We start from the raw sequence: 18051 nt of genomic DNA, 5'->3' as shown, positions 1-18051 counted from the left end.
GTCCATGTTTGGACCAAGGCTGTAATGAGGCCTGGAGCCGAGTGGTCCTGGCGGAACCCAAACTGAGCATCAGTGAGCAGGTTATTGGTGAGTAAGTGCCACTTGATATCAATGTCGATGACACCGTCGATCACTTTGCTGATGGGGTGGTAATTGGCCGGATTGTATTTGTCCTGCTTTTTGTGGCCAGGACATACCGGGGCAATTTTCCACATTGTCGGGCAGATGCCAGTGTTGTAGCTGTACTGGAACAGTTTGGCTAGAGGCGCAGCTAGTTCTGGAGCGCAAGTCTTCGGCAATGCAGCCTTTGCTGTATCCAGTGCGCTCAGCCGTTTCTTGATATCATGTGGAGTGAATTGAATTGGCTGAAGACTGGCTTCTGTGCTGGTGGGGACATCGAGAGGAGGCTGAGATGGATCATCCACTCAGCACTTCTGGCTGAAGATGGTTGCAAACGCTTCAGCCTTGTCTTTTGCACTCACGTGCTGGACTCTGCCATCATTGAGGATGGGGATGTTCAGGGAGCCTCCTCCTCCCGTTAGTTGTTTATTTGTCCACCACCATTCACGACTTGATGTGGCAGGACTGCAGAGCTTTGATCTGATCCGTTGGTTGTTGAATCACTTAGCTCTGTCTATAGCATGTTGCTTCCGCTGTTTAGCATGCATGTAGTCCTGTGTTGCAGCTTCACCAGGGTGGCACCTCATTTTTAGGTATGCCTAGTGCTGCTCCTGGCATGTTCTTCTACACTCCTCATTGAACCAGGTTTGATCCCCTGGCTTGTTGGTAATGGTAGACTGAGGAATATGCCAGGCCATGAGGTTACAGATTGTGCTGAAATACAATTCTGCTGCTGATGGCCCTCAGCGCCTCATGGATGCCCAGTTTTGAGCTGCTAGATCTGTTCTGAATCTATCCCATTTAGCACGGTGGTAGTGCCACACAACACGTTGGATGGTGTCCTCAGTGCGAAGACAGGACTTGATCTCCACAAGGACTGTGCGGTGGTCACTCCTACCAGTACTGTGAAGTACAGATGCATCTGCGTCAGTTAGATTGGTGAGGATGAGGTCAAGTAGGTTTCTCCCTCGTGTTGGTTTGCTCACCTCCTGCCGCAGGCCCGGTTTGGCAGCTGTGTCCTTCAGGGCTCGGTCAGTGATGCTACCGTGCCTCTCTTGGTGATGGACATTGAAGTCCCCCACCCAGAGTACATTCTGTGCCCTTACTACCCTCAGTGCTTCCTCCAAGTGGTGCTCAACATGGAGGAGGACTGATTCATCAGCTGAGGGAGGGCAGTAATCAGCAGGAGGTTTCCTTGCCCGTGTTTGACCTGATGCCATGAGATTTCATGGGGTCCAGAGTCAATGTTGAGGACTCCCAGGGCCACTCCCTCCTGACTGTATACTACTGTGCCACCACCTCTGGTGGGTCTGTCCTGCTGGTGGGACAGGACATACCCAGGGATGGTGATGGAAGAGTCTGGGACGTTGGCTGAAAGGCATGATTCTGTGAGTATGGCTATGTCAGGCTGCTGCTTGACTAGTCTGTGGGACAGCTCTCCAAATTTTGGCACAAGTCCCCAGATATTAGTGAGGAGGACTTTGCAGGGTCGATTGGACTTGTTTTGCCTTTGTTGTGTCCGGTGCCTAGTGGTCCGATGCCGGGTGGTCTGTCCGGTTTTATTCTTATTGGGAATAATAATAATGAAATGTTATTGATCGAAACACCTACATTTATATCTTACCTACAGCTTAAGTGTAAATTACATCTAGATCTCTTTTCCTTACTCCTCTGGTACCTTCTCCTTCAAGCACCTCAAATTGTTCCACCATTCTCGCCTTTTCTTTAAAATCCTGGTTGTCTACTGCCCATCCCCGCAAGCCCCACTCCAAGTTTCTCACCAATATATCCTCCCCCCTTTCCGTCGTCAGCCTCTGCATTGAGCAACTCCTCATCCTCAGTGATTTCAATCTTCATCTGAACTCAACTTGCCCTCTCTCCTCGAATTTCACTGCTGGCCTGTCCTCCATGCACCTCTCCCTCCATATAAAATCTACGACCCATATTCAGTTATCCTCTCGACCATGCCATCTCACATTGCCTCTCTACTTCCATCGCCTCAATCACAGACGAGGCCTTCTCCATCCACTTCTGCGTATCCCTCACCACCCACATTTCCCTACCCCCTTCCAACTCCAGTTCCTTCTATGACTGCCCTTGAATAAACTCTCCTTCAAGTCACTTACAACAGCACTTTCAAATTTCCAACAGTGTATCCTTTGGCCCTAGACTTCCAACTATACTTTTGCAGCTGTTGATATGCTTGACCAATCCCTCACTTCCACGGTTAATGTCCTTGTCCCCAGTAAAACCCTTATTCTCTCCTAGCCTGGTCATTCCCCCTGGTCTGGTCCTCACCATTGTTCCCTCAAGTCCAAGAGATTCAGGTTTGAGTGTATCTGGCGCATAATTGGTTTAGCTATCCATCACCAGATCTGGCTGGACCACATCAAGCACTATTGGCTCTTGCTCTCCTCTGCCAAAACAGGTTACTATTCCAGGGCCATTCTGGAGAGAAAAAACAACTCCCAGCTTTTCTCCACTACCTACTGTCTCGTTAAACCTCTATCCTCTCACCCCTCCACCCTCACCTCCAAGTATGAGGATCCCATGGAATTCATTCTCACAAAGATTGAGACCAACTGTTCAGCTGCTTCTGCCGCATCCCTCCTTCCCCTTGCCCACCAAGCCTGACCTCCCCCAATGCTCCCCCAGCTTTAGCTCTGAACCCGTGTCTTTCTCTAATTTTTCATCCATCTCTTCTCGTGCCCTCTCCAAACTCATCTTGTCCATGAGACCCACCTCCTGCTCCTTTGACCCCATACCTACTAAACTTCTGATGATCCAACTTCTTGGTGTCCCTGCTAGTTGACATTGTAAATGGTTCCCTCTCCTCAGGCACTGTCTCCCTCCCTTTCAAAATCATCGTCATCACCTCCTCAAAAAAAAATCCTTTATCTGAAATCTACAATTCCATCTCTAACCTCTCTTTCCTCTCAACTCATTGAACTTGTTGTCGTCTGCCAAATCCGTGCCTATCTTTCCTGCAACTCCGTGTTTGAATCTCTCCAGTTGGGTTTCTGTCCCTGCCGCAGCACTTAAACAGCCCTAATCACTGTCACAAATAACATCTTCTGCAACTGTGACGGTGATGCACTAATCCTCCTCAATCCCTCTGCAACCTTTGACACAGTCAATTGCACCATCCTCCTCCAATGCCTCTCTTCTGCTGACCTGGTCAGTGGGACTGCCCTTGCTTGGTTCCACTCTTACCTATCCAATTGTAGCCAGAGAATCTCCAGCAATGGCTTCTCCTTTTGCCCTTGCATCGTTGCCTTTGTAGTTCCCCAAGGATCTATCCTTGATCCCTCTCATCTACATGCTGCCCCTTGACGACATCATCCGAAGAAGGGGGGTCAGGTTCCATATGTACGCTGGCAATACCCTGTTCTACCTCTCTCGACCCCTCTATTGCCTATGTGTTGTCAGACTGCTCACTATCCATTCCTGGATGAGTCATGATTTACTCCAGTTAAACATTGGGAAGCCATATTTTCCACCCTGACACAAACTTGGTATCCTTGCTGCCTATTCCATCCTCCTTCCCGACGACTTTCTCAGTTGAATCAGACTGTTTGCAAGCTTAGTATCCTATTTGACTCTGGGCTAAGCTTCCAACCCCATATACTCTCCGTTACAAAGACCACCTACTCCACCTCCATTTTCTATATTAAAGGCGCTATAGAAATGCAAGTTGTAGTTGATTTTGTTGTTATTATTTCCCTCCACCCTGGTTTTTCTACTTTTAGCCATCCTCTCTTGAAGGCAGCAGCTCTTTGCTGAAGTAGCTGTTCTCATGTGGGAGCCTAAGCATTAAGAGTTGGTGTAATGCCTTGTTGTTGTGGGTATCATAGTTGAGCCCAATGCTCCGCACTACCAGCACCAGTCAGTGGATAGCAGGAACTTTTGAGTGTGTCTCCCCAATTCAGAGACATGTGACAGTTGTAGTACCCCCACTGTTATCCTGGCTGAGATCAATTCTGAGACTTTTCTGTCTGTAAGTGTCATTGTTACACCAAGCTGTACACTTACACACTAAGGCAAGTAGGAAGCCTGTGCATTTGTTCATTGACTTTGTAATGGTTTCAAACAACAGAGGCAAGGACTTGGGAGCAGTTATCCACCTTTTCAGCTGTGGAGGATGTTCAATACATAGAGATCTAGGGAGAAAACGTTAAAAAGAGAGCCTGCTATTTGTATGAAAAATGCAATATACACTCTAGCACTCTCTGTGGAAGCCATGTCATGTAAAGCATGTTTTTTTCTTAAACAACTGTGCATTCACAAGTTTGCACATATGCAGCTTTTGACAGTATGTTCCCATTCTCCTCCCCTAAAAGTGGTGACCCCCGTTGGTATATGGTTCCATGGATGCTGGGTGCCCTCTCATACCCCTCACATTGACCAATCTTCATGTATGAGGCAAACAGTGTCAGCTTGACTCAGTTGTTAGCACTCTGAGTGAAAAGGTTATAGGTTCCAGTCCAGTCCTGGACTTGAGCACATAATCTAAGCTGACACTTCAGTGCATTACTGAGGGAGTGCAGCATTGTTGAAGGTACCCTTCCGTTCCTGCACATCCTTTTCCAACTCTGGCCTCCTTTGCATCCCCCTTTCTACCTTCAGCTTCACAGCCTTCAGCCATACTCTGAAATGGCCTTCTTATACCCCTTCACCTTGTTACTGTCCTCCATTCCTTCAAACGCCTCCTCAAAAACTACCTCTTTAATTTTGCCTTCAACTACCACCCCTAAGTTTTCTCTCACCACTTCTCAGTGTCTGGTTATTTTCACCTCTGTGAGGCACCTTGGGATGTTTTATTACGTAAAAGGGGTTACACAAGTGTAAGATAATAGTGTGGCTGTACATGCATTCTACCATGCACCCTGCATAGAAACAAGGTAAGGTATATGCAAGATGTAATTTGTATCTGAGAACGCTGCAACCATAAATCAATCACAAAGCAAGGATTAGAATGTTTTAAATTATTTTTGCAGAGTTTTATGCAAGTTCATATGGTGTTGTACTCATATATTTTGCTTAAACAGAATTTGCAGGAGCATACATTGAGTCTGTTGGCACAATTGTGTGTTCACTGATACTGTCGAGGTACATGCTTCAGATGCAGTGTTTTGCTGTGGGAAGGGGGGGTTAATGGGTTGCAATTTTTATGGTACCTGCAGTGGGTGTGGGGTGTACTCCTGTCTTCCACCTGTGTTGTACAGTTTAGGAATTTCTAAATCCGATGGTTGAGAATTTGTCTTGCGTTTTTTGTAAGTCATTAGCAGTTTGTTGAAACATAGGAATTAAATGTAAGGAGTGTATTTTGGAAACACAGGCATAGCTTGCGCCCATATGATTAGAAAGTCGTGTGCGGTGTGCAACTGAACTTCTGATGTAGTTCCAGCAAACAAGGCTTCCTGCCAGGAGTGCAAAATCAGAACATTACTCCTACAAGCCCAAGCATTCTGTAGTAAAACAAGTTATACCCCCTCTGGATTAGTGTGGACAATGGCGGCAGGTCTGATGCATTATATAAACATGATGGAATTTCTGCTGGTGAAGGAAGGAAGAACCATTTCAAGGTGATGTTTCTCCAGAGGCAGCAGTGCTGTAAACAACAGATTCATTCAACCGTATCTGTACATGGCAGCAGTGTGATTTCTCCATAGCACAAAATGTCCAATGACCAGTAATGAGAGTTAAAATTGTGTAGTTACCAATGCTGTGGAATCCACTTTTCAGTGTGGATAGAGCAGACTCCACAGCACCAGCATATTCCAGAACTACTTTTACCTGAAACTATTTGTAACATAAAGGGGACATTAGCTACCCGTACATTATATCCAAATGCCTTAATGTCTATTTTTATTATGATGATGTTGCTTCTAAACTGACCTATTTAAACCAAGATTATTGGTTTGTGATTTAGAATTTCTATTTTAATATAGTTTTTCCCTATTTTCTCCCTCTGATGAGAGACAGAGAGAGCAGGTGACCTGCTCCCCAAGCCTCTGCCAATGTCATTCACAATTAAGCACTAAGGCAGATCAGTGTCCCACTACTCTGGCATGGATTACATTGAAATTACAGCACAGAGACAGGCTATTCGGCCCAACCAGTCCATGTTGGCATTTATCCTCCTCACAAGCAGTAGTCCCAACCCCAAGTGCCTGAGCTATTCCCATATCCCTTTATTCCTTTTCCTTCAGCTATTTATCTAACTTGATTTTAATTTTGATAGCACACAACAGTGGAGCTACAAAGTGCTGTGCCACTCATTAATTTGGATCTAAACAGACCCAGCAGTACAAAACAGATTTTGTTTACATAGTTGCATAGATTTCTTTTCAGCTGGTATAAAACAGTTGAAAATGTCTCAAAGGCTGAGCAATAAAAGTCTAATGGTTAAAATGGAACTTCAAATATAAAATAAAACACAGAATCTTTGTATATTATTTAAAGAAGAATGATTTTTTTAAGGATGTATTTTTGTAGTCATCCTTTAGCCTTGTGGCGATCTGTCATTTTGATTCCAGACAGTAGTGATATCCCTCCCCCCGTTGCCCACCCCATACAAGTAGATTAACTTCGAAGTTCCAATTGAAATCATTTGAACGAACCTATTCTTGTTCTTCTCCCAGTTCCTCAAAACTGCAAACTCCTTACCTCCCTCAGTTTCCTTTCCTCCTACAATCTACACATTTTTAAAATGTAAGATCAGCTGCTTCTTGATTTTCCTTGTTTTTTGGCTGACTGTTTTCAAACTTGGTAATGACCTGCACTATGGGCCTTGGCCCAACACCTAGCTTTTTCAAAACTCTATGATAGCTGTAGGAGCTTGAAACAATAGTGAAGCTCTAAAATGGCAGCTTTCCATATAAACAGAAAATACACTGCAAAAACAACCTCCTAAAAGATAAGAGACGTTGTCGTAATTTTTTTCCTGAAAGAGGGGTTGGAGGAACACTTTGTGCAAAAAGTATTCACAGCCTTCCTTTCTCCTTTTTCTGGAATTTGTTCATATGCTGATCAGTGTAAATGCAGGGAAAACTACTGATTAATGTAGCACCTCTTCATTTCACAGTTTTGTAAATTATTCCTGGCGACAGTTGAAACAAGTCAAAAGACTGCGGTAGCAAGGCTAGAGGCTGATGTCAAGATGAAGCAACAACAGTTTGGAAGTTTGACAGACACTTCGCTGGAGCGTTCTTCTTCACCTTCATCACAGTCATTGCTGGGAACTTCTCAAAATCCTGAGACAGAAATAATCTCTAGAAAAGGTAAACACAAGCACAGTATTCCCCTGTACCACCAGTCACATTTAGGGCAGAAATGCTATTTCTAAAAATTGATCAGTACTTCAATATGAGTTTTATTACTTCAAGTTACAGACTCTGTTTTTGTGATAATATTTTGATACCTTACATAACCCACATAGGTACAGTAAAATGTCATTATGCGTTCTTACTACATCTAAAAGAAATTACTGTTCACTGTTATGTCTTATGAAAGTATTAATTACTGTGATACAGACTTGCTTTTGTTGAGTAAATCTGATTGAGTAGCTTTGCAATCGGTCAGGTTTTGGAAGGGCGTTTGAAACGTTTTGCACCTTATTAAGGCAAGATTTCTTAAAGTAGCCATGATGTGGAGATGCCGGTGATGGACTGGGGTGGACAAATGTACGGAGTCGTACACCAGGTTATAGTCCAACAGCTTTATTTGAAATCACAAGCTTTTGGAGCTTTGCTCCTTCGTCAGGTGAATGAAGGGTTCCATAAAGGCACAGCATATATAGTCAGAGAACAATGCCTGGTGATTACAGATAATCTTTCCAACTGCCCGTTATCACACCTCGGCAGAGAGATAATCACAGCAATCAAAGGAGTGGATGGTGTTCAGACAGGTTAGTCAGGGACACATTACATTGCAGTTCTTTACCCAAACACACGGAACAGCCATGGGGACCAAATTCGCACCCCAATACGCCAACATTTTCATGCACAAGTTCGAGCACGACTTCTTCACTGCACAGGACCTCCAACCAACGCTATACACCAGATACATCGACGACATTTTCTTCCTATGGACCCACGGCGAAGAATCACTGAAGAGACTACACGATAACATCAACAAGTTCCATCCCACCATCAAACTCACCATGGACTACTCCTCAGAATCGGTTTCATTCTTGGACACACGAATCTCCATCAAAGACGGGCACCTCAGCACCTCACTCTACCGCAAGCCCACGGACCACCTCACGATGCTCCACTTTTCCAGCTTCCACCCTAACCACATCAAAGAGGCCATCCCTTATGGACAGGCCCTGCGAATACACAGGATCTGCTCAGACGAGGAGGAACGCGATGGACACCTACAGACGCTGAAAGACGCCCTCGTAAGAACGGGATATGACGCTCGACTCGTCGATTGACAGTTCCGACGGGCCACAGCGAAAAATCGCATAGACCTCCTCAGAAGATAAACACGGGACACAACCAACAGAGTACCCTTCGTCGTCCAGTACTTCCCCGGAGCGGAGAAACTACGCCATGTTCTTCACAGCCTTCAACATGTCATCGATGACGACGAACACCTCACTAAGGCCATCCCCACGCCTCCACTACTCGCCTTCAAACAGCCACCTAACCTCAAACAGACCATCGTTCGCAGCAAATTACCCAGCTTTCAGGAGAACAGCGTCCACGACATCACTCAACCCTGCCAAGGCAACCTCTGCAAGACATACCAGATCATCGACACAGATACCACCATCACACGAGAGGACACCACCTACCTTGTACATGGTTCATACTCCTGTGACTCGGCCAACGTTGTCTATCTCATACGTTGCAGGAAAGGATGCCCCGAGCATGGTATATCGGCGAGACCATGCGGACACTGCGACAATGGATGAACGGACACCGCACAACAATCGCCAGACAGGAGGATTCCCTCCCAGTCGGGGAACACTTCAGCAGTCAAGGACATTCAGCCTCTGATCTTCGGGTAAGCGTTCTCCAAGGCGGCCTTCGAGACACACAACGCAAAATCGTCGAGCAGAAATTGATAGCCAAGTTCTGCACCCATGCGGACGGCCTCAATCGGGATCTTGGGTACATGTCATGCTATATGTAACCCCACCAGCGAAAAAAAGTTATCTGTTTTTAATGCAACGGGTCATTCTCTCTCTCTCTCTCTCTCTCTCTCTCTCTCTCTCTCTCTGCCTGTCGGGTCTCTCTCTCTCTCTCTCTCTCTGTCTTTGTTATCTGACCCCTTGTGTATTCAGTATTCTTGGATGTAATGTGTCCCTGACTAACCTGTCTGAACACCATCCACTCCTTTGATTGCTGTGATTATCTCTCTGCCGAGGTGTGATAACGGGCAGTTGGAAAGATTATCTGTAATCACTAGGCATTGTTCTCTGACTATATATGCGGTGCCTTTATGGAACCCTTCACTCACCTGACGAAGGAGCAAAGCTCCGAAAGCTTGTGATTTCAAATAAAGCTGTTGGACTATAACCTGGTGTACGACTCCGTACATTTCTTAAAGTAGCACTTCCAAAATGTATATTATATGGTTACATTTATATTTAAGTTTAAAAAGTTTCAGGCCCCTTTAATAAAGCCAATCCTGATGATTATTAAAGGGTAGGTGACCACAGACATGGTAGGAAAAATGGCAGTTTTCCTACTGAGATTTTTCTAATTGGCAGGATTATTTTTAAATGTTTGTGAATGGATGCAAGTACACCTGTAGTGAGCATCTCTTTCTCTGATGAGAGAGACTGGCAGTGACCTTGGGTCTACTGGGTTAGCATTGCTGTAAGCAGGTACCGGTTTTGAGCTTGTAACGGTAGTAGAATTGTGCTTTTTATCTTACCACAAGTTCTCTGATCTTCAGAAAGTAAAAGCAACACAAAGTAAGGATTCTAATTATATGGACAACTGTATTTCAGCTGATAGCAGACTTTCATCAAGACCCTCATCTGCTCGAAGTCGTAGGGCCTCAATTTCTTCTTCCATCAGTATGGGAGCTACCACTACAAAAGGTCTGAAATTAACGGAGCCCAAAGCGATAAAGGTAATTCTCAAAGTTTCTGATTTCAGATCTGTGAAGCATATCCTTTCATATAGTTAGAGATAAAATAGAAAACCACAGTTAGTGGTAATCTGAAATAAAAACAGAATGTGCAAGAAACACTCAGAGGGTTAGTCTGCTTCTGAAATCGAAAGACTGACTAATGTTTTGTGTAAAATCCTTAATCAGAATGACAGCATTTTCTGTCTTATTGTTTATATCTTCAGCTATATGCTATGGGGTAAATTAAACCTAATCACAAACATACGGTAAGTATTTGACAGCACAGGTCCCTCAGGATAAGGTGGCAGAGAAAGGAAGGGAATAAACTTAATTTCATTCAAACAGTTTTTAAATGTGAATCCAAGGATAAATCTGATGGTTATGTTGCATTGTTGCTCTATGTATTTTTCCCAGTCAAAAATTTTACTGAATACAAAAATGTTATCTATCCGCAGAGACCTCAGTGTCCGTACTAAAAATAATAGCTGCAGCCAATGAACATAATGTAATTTGCACCGTTGGCCCAATTGAAAGGAGCAAAGAAACAGCACAGTAGCCCTAAGGACATAGTCTGCTGCACATCTCAAACTATTGTGGAGACATTACTGTTTACTAGTCACTCTATCATTGCACTTTGCAGACTTGTGTATTTCTTGTTGCAATAAAGTGAAGCAGGCAAATAATAAATATTTAATGATTTTCCCCTCTTACATTAGTGTAGGTTTTGTGAATTCTAGAAACACTTTTTTTGAAAAATAAGGTTTAAATTGCAACATCAGGGGTATTTATTTGTAAAATGAAAAAAAAACTGCAAATGCTGGAAACCTGAAATAAAAACAGAAAATCCTGGAAATACACAGCAGGACAGTCAGCAAGCAGTAGTATTTATTTGCTAGCAATGCCCTAATTTTGCCCTGAAGGCACAGAATCTTACTGCTACACAGTTCAAGGTGCTGGCTGACATTGGGTACCTTGCCTAAGTGGCCATTCTTCATGAATAAGCCCAGATAGTGAGTGTTGGGAGGCAATTTGACTGTAACAGGTGACACAGCTGAGACCAATCATTTTCTTACCCAACATATATTATTGATTCTGCAACTAAATTTTCAATGTCATGAAACACTTTCCTCCTGTATGGAGCAGTTACTCTCCTGTGCCAGTCAGTACATTAAGCCCCAATATTGCTTCTGTCCTAATCATGCATGGCACAGGAGGTTTCACGCCTAACTATGATATGAAGGCAAGAATTGTCATAGAGTCATAGAGTTATACAGCACGGATAGAGGCCCTTCGGCCCATCGTGTCCGCGCCGGCCATCAAGCCCAGTCTAATCTAATCCCATATTCCAGCATTTGGTCTGTAGCCTTGTATGCTATGGCATTTCAAGTGCTCATCCAAATGCTTCTTGAATGTTGTGAGGGTTCCTGCCTCCACAACCCTCTCAGGCAGTGAGTTCCAGACTCCAACCACCCTCTGGGTGAAAAAGTTCTTTCTCAAATCCCCTCTAAACCTCCCGCCTTTTACCTTGAATCTATGCCCCCTTGTTATAGAACCCTCAACGAAGGGAAAAAGCTCCTTAGTATCCATCCTATCTGTGCCCCTCATAATTTTGTACACCTCAATCATGTCCCCCCTCAGCCTCCTCTGCTCCAAGGAAAACAAACCCAATGTTCCCAGTCTCTCTTCATAGCTGAAGCGCTCCAGCCCTGATAACATCCTGGTGAATCTCCTCTGCACCCTCTCCAAAGCGATCACATCCTTCCTGTAGTTGCATCTGTCCATCTGTTGTTGCCTGCTATGACCCTTCCCCTCGCCCCCCAACCCCCCCCCCCACCACACACACACACACACACACACCCCAAAATAACAAAAATGGAAAAAGGTAGAAAATTGCTGTATTTGTATGTAAAGATTAATACATTTGAGTATGTTCCAAAGCAGTAACACATCTTGTAGTTCACATGATAAAGCATTCAAGATTTAGTCTGGTGATCATCTTAATCTCTTGATATGCTGCAGTTTTAGAGCAAACTCCATACAGTGTGTTATAAAACAAATACTGTGATTGGATGGGGGCGGCAAGGGAGCTTTTACCAGAAGGTATTCATTTCTTAAAAAGTATTAATTTGCAAATAGTTCCAGGTGAAATTAGACAACGTCCAACCTGTTGGACATTGAGCTCCTAAATAATTGAAGAAACATTTGAAAAAGATTTAGGAACTATCCCATGGCTTAGTGTGATGCGATCCTGAGCCATATCGACTTGTCGGTCCCAGGTTCAGTCCCTGATCTGTGCTGAGTTAGCTTATTTTATCCAGGTAGGCATGCTGCAGTTCTTGGTGACGCCACGGTAGGAAGAGAAACATATACAGAATGGGCAGCTGTGCATGGTACAGAAGGGCAGGTGGTGCCATGGAACTGCGTACCAACACGTTAGGACCTTTGAGAAGGATGGAAATTGAAAAAAAACACAATGAAAATAAATGGATCTGGTTTAGCCATTCAAGTATTATATATGGATCACTATGATGAAAGCTCTATGATGAAAGAATAGGGAAGTGATTTTATATGTTGGAGAAGCTCAGCAAGTGAGGCAGCATCTGTGGAGAAAGAAACAGAGTTAACGTTTCAGGTCGAAGACCTCTCTTCAGAACCTGTGACCTGACCAGGTCTTCGACCTGAAACATTAACTCTGTTTCTTTCTCCATAGATGCTGCCTCACTTGCTGGGTTTTTCCAGCATTTTCCAATTTTATTTCAGATTTCCAGCATCCGCAGTATTTTGGTTTTGATTTTATATGTTGATGGGGATTCTGCAATTTGATTGGGAATGTATTTATTGGATCTCTACTGCAGTTGGGAGAATTTAGACTGAATGTTGTGGAGAGTTTGAGCATCAGTAAATTATAGCAGAAGATCTTCTAATTTTGAAGTTACAAATATTTTTTCCCTCTTTCCATATTTTAATCTCTGGGATCAAAAAGAAATATTACAGAAAAGAAATATTGACTGTTTGCACACACTACTTGCTTGTTTCAAAGCTAGAATCGGCCTCTTTCAATTTTAGCTCCTAAGGGGTAAAGATAACATGATATTGACTTTGCAAAGTCAATATTTGTGTAGTGTTAATGTTGATTTTTTTTCCCCCTCTTTTCTTTTCTTCCTTCATCTCTCAACTTCTGTTAGATTTTCCTTTCAGCAGTCAATACAATAACAGCTGTAAATGCTCCAAGAGAAAATTGGAAAATGTTACTGGTCTGGTTGTGAATGGGAGCCTGGAGACCTTCTGTAAAAATTGTGCATTGATGATTTTAGTGCTGCAGCACAGAGAAATAACAGAGCCACATCTCACTTGACACCTCTTTCCCCTCCGTACAGTGCAACCCAAAAACACAAAGGCAGCATAAATATATGATGAAACGGAAAAGATGTCATGGCTTCCTATATTAAATGCCTGAATGCAGGGTCTCAGTGGGACCGTATTTCACTTTCTCCTTCCAAGTAATTATGCCCCTTAGGCTCTTTTGTAGATAATTCTATCCCAGTAATAGCTTCCACCAAAAAAAGACATCTGATGCAAGAAACACTCTGGTGTTGTTTTATTTTGAAATCTTGTTTTGTTTAAACAATATGGCAAAGTGTTGTAAATTATTGCAGTACATAGTTAAGCTTGTTAAAGAACGACACACTAGTTTCATTTGGATTACCTGGTTGGTTAAATTTTTTTGGGAGAGGCAGAAATAGACCGTGGCTACACAGGCTGAAATATTCTTTTCTTGACCGACCTGGTTATTTTATCAAATGACCACTACATTACTGTTTGTGCAAATCAGTTCCCATTCACTACAGTTAAGTAGAGCTTGGTTAAAATAACATAGCATTAGTTGGTGGTTTTAGTTGGTGGTTTTAGCTGCTGGTGGCAAACTCTTGAAAAATAAACACAGTGGCACATTAACCAAGTGGCAGTATTTGGAAAAAAAACAGCTGCAACCACATTTAAAATCTGTGCACTCATTTGCAAACTGAACTTTGTGAATAATGTTGTGCCTGGGGCATAGTGATGTCATACTATATTACAGCCCAGCCTCTGTCTGCTCTTTGTGATCAGTGGGTCTGTCTTGTTTTTAATCTTGAATTTTGTCCCAGATGCTGGAATTTTAAAAATAAAAATGACGTTCATAATGTATCGATCTTAGACGATATTATCTGTTTCAGCAGAGTTAAAACAGATTACATTTTACTTGTAAATTATGATGAAAGTTGTGTGGTGACTTCATCAATCACACTTCATTGCTGGTAACTGTGTGGAGGATATCACATGGGTGATGCGCTGTTACAGCAATTCTTTCACAGGTGAGATTGCTGCCAGTATGTGTGATCAAAAAGGAGAATGTTGGCTGGAATAACCTGTCGCTAATCAGATGTTTCCATTAGTCGATAAGTTCATTGTTCCCAATGGCTTATGTTTAAATAAATTTGGGTTCTAGCCAGGGTAAAGGCTTGATGTAGTATTAGGCCAATTAGACCAGAAGGCCCCAGTTTTGATTCCATTTAATACTGAGTTAACTGATCTCAGCCAGGGCAGCAATTATGGCTCTACAATTGGCCTCAGTGCCCCTGGGCTAGAAAAGTAAAAAATCTGGCAGGGTTCATGCTCTTGATGGTTATCCGGTGACCTCTGCTGGAAAGTGCATTAGTAGATATTGGGTAAGGATGCAATTGAACTTGGCTGTGAAGTGCTCCATGTTTGAATAAATTCCCAACATTCTCTGTCTAGGCTTACACATGAAGAATGGCCACTTGCACAAGGTACCTAAGGGTCACTGGTGCCTGTGGATCTATACCACAGTGTACAACAGTCCATGCCATCAGCAGAGGTGGAGAGACAATTGGAGATTTATAAAAAATCATATCTAACTGGACTTTGCTGTATATCCTCTATTGATTTGAATGTCTTTTTTTTAAAAAAGAGGATTAGGTTCACTTGAGATGGGTACTAACAAAAGTGGAACAGTAATGTAGGAAATAAAGGCCAGGCAGAGAATTTGAAAATGCTTACCAGTTTGTTTTAATACTGTATTAGTGAACCAGTGCATGGCTATGACTTGTAATACTTAATGTGACAGAACAAAATCTGGCAAGTTGTTCACTGTGGTGAAGTATACGAATACCAGGGAGACAAAGTTTAGAAACTAATAGTTAGAAGGGAAGTCGGGAGAAATATTTTCACCCAAAGAAAATTTACCAGGGAAAGCCATTGAAGCTGACAGCATATGTGTGTTCAAGGTTCAATTTGATACGTTTCTGAGGAGAGAAAAGTTTGAAGGGTGTAGTGACGAGTTGAGTAGTAGGATTAAAGTCAACTGGAAAGAGATGGGCTTGTTGCGCCAAACGTCTGTGACTGTGAAGAATTAATGCATTAAGAAACGTGTTTTAAAACAAATTAATTTTGTGCCTTGGCATGTTGGATTGAAAGGTGCCTATGTCATGCTGAGTTTCTGTGCGGTTTTGCTGCTACTTGGAGGATGAGGATGGGAATGGGGGAACCAGATGATTTTCTCAAAAAAAGGGAAGGAGGGAAAATCATCCCAAGCCACTGTGTTGTACTTTCTATTGGTTGCTTTATGTTTAGTTTAATGGTGAATGCCTCAGAGAATGTGAGTCCCGCTTGTGCGTGGTTTGGGAAGACCTGAGAAATGGGAAAGGAGGAACATACTCTAAAAGAGGGAATCTCGTCCTGCATTAAAAGTAAACGAGCAATCTTTGTGCTGTACCGTGACTCTGATTTTTGCTAACATTTTCGGCACATGATATAGCAGTGTTAAATTTATCTGTAAAATAATTTGAGAGCTACAGAGCACAGTACAGGATTTGTAATGCATTGTATTAAAAGCATTATTTTTCAGTGGACAGAACACACAACTTTCTGAATGGAAATCTGAGTGACTGGAGCGCCATCTGGTGCATTATCAGAAACATACTGCCAGCGGAATTTTTTGTAAAATTACAGGAAAATACAGTCCAGCTGTTCAATGAAGAGTCCTTTAATCTGCCAGAACTGGGGATTTGGCAGATTCTGACACTCCTTTCTCCATACACATCCTGCTACATTGGGCTTCAAAACTGGAAATAACACGGTGTTACTACCACTCACAACACTTTATTTTAAAAGACAACTGCCAAGCAATGCAGATTGTCTTTTTAATAATTTTTCCCCCTTTAATTTCACAGGAAAACAAGAGAATTCACACAAAACAACTTCTAACATGCATTTACGTGCCAAGCTCAGATAGGTTACTTAGTGTCCACATTGTACTTCGGGTGCATTGAATGTGTTAGCAAGGCAGTATCTGCGTGGACGGCATTATGCGCAGTTGTAATAGGTTGTTGGAAGTGCCTCTGCAGGTGACTGGCCAAGTGAACTGATGGGTGGGAGCATCTTGGGCTTGTCCAGCACATACACACACCACCCCCCACACACACGCATGTATGCTTTGAGATGAGGTACTGTTCTAATTGGCCCTTTTTTACTAGGAGAGCATTGAGGTGTTGCTTGGGGTGATTGTGTTGATTAAATCTCTAGGAAAGGGACCAAGTAGTTTCCTAATTTCAGGCAGATGTGTGTATCGCTATTAAAGGAAACAGAACCAAGTCTTGCATGAGTTTATGTTATAACTAACCTGTTATATGATTATTTGTCTATCAAAAAAAAACATAAAGCTCCTTCAGGAGGCAGTGGGGTGTCACAAAGTAGTGGGATGTGGCCATAATCCTTCTACACTGGTAAGGTCCCCATTTCAGCGATGTTGCTGTATGGAGGGACCAAACAAAGGCCAAGCACACCCTCAGGTGGATGGATGGAGAGGACATGCCTGGGGAATGCAAATCAACAAAATAGTTATTGTCCACTAATTTGTGCATCTTTGTAGGATGTGATTTCAATCTGAGAGCAGATTAACTTGTGTCCCTTCCAGTGGGTCTGTGGCCAAGAAGACCATGGAAAAGTTTTTAAAAGTATAATTTGGGGGTTAAACCGAGAGATTACTATCCTCACCAGAAACAACCCACTCCCAAAGGAAATTGCTTATTACTATTGACGTTTCTAAAAATGTTCCTTAACACCAATTAAATACCTGTAGTATAAATACATTTGGTGTCATTCATTCATTTCTTTCTAACTAGCATGGAGTATCCCATTGTAATCAGGTATTTTCTTAATGTAAGTCTTTGTCATAGTTTAATAGGATGCACTACTGCCATGAAGATAAAAGTGCTATTTGGTTCACAATGAGACAGGTAATGAAAATGTAAATTAATTTTGTATACTCTGGGAAGTTAGATTTGTACTGCCTGTGCATTCTAACTGTACAACCACTAAAAGGTTTGCTGGGCCAGTGTATTTTTTTTATATGAGCAGATATTATTTTGAGCTGTAAAATTTCATCTTTATAGGATTTATTAGAAAAAATATGGCTTGGTCCCAAAATTGTTCCTCTATCAGATTTAATACCGGTAGCTCTGAGCACCAATACATTGTGTCACAGAGTGCAGGCATGTGGGTTCACATCTGTGATTCTCCCCACACATGGAATTCCCAATCTCAGTCATACTGCCCCAAGAAGATGTTGAGCAGAGGCCAGTCATACATATTAATGGATGATTTCAAAGTGCAATTGGCAGAATCCAGGGAGGTGACCCTATTGCCTTCTGTGGTGCATGGCACAAAAGCTGAAAAGGAGAGAAAATTTTAAAAAAAATAGGTCTCAAGTCCCTCAAAAATTAACGCCTTAAATTAACTTATTTTATCACTACTTTTGATGAGCTGTATGTCGCACTCAAG

At 42.7% G+C, this 18051-nt stretch overlaps 1 protein-coding gene across 2 annotated transcripts in view; it reads left to right on the top strand.

The window, feature by feature from the left end:
* efcab7 (EF-hand calcium binding domain 7) overlaps positions 1 to 18051 on the top strand; it is a 79412-nt gene that overhangs the window by 16242 nt on the left and 45119 nt on the right. For both annotated transcript variants that reach the window (XM_067990399.1, XM_067990400.1), the window contains exons 5-6: positions 7208 to 7403; positions 10088 to 10212. In XM_067990399.1, the coding sequence (XP_067846500.1) occupies positions 7208 to 7403; positions 10088 to 10212 (321 nt within the window). The remainder of the gene's footprint in view (positions 1 to 7207; positions 7404 to 10087; positions 10213 to 18051) is intronic.

The sequence above is a fragment of the Heptranchias perlo genome, chromosome 9, assembly GCF_035084215.1.
Source record: "Heptranchias perlo isolate sHepPer1 chromosome 9, sHepPer1.hap1, whole genome shotgun sequence".
Lineage (NCBI taxonomy): Eukaryota > Metazoa > Chordata > Chondrichthyes > Hexanchiformes > Hexanchidae > Heptranchias > Heptranchias perlo.
Note: the sequence above shows the minus strand (reverse complement) of the source record. Positions and strands in the feature narration are given on the sequence as shown.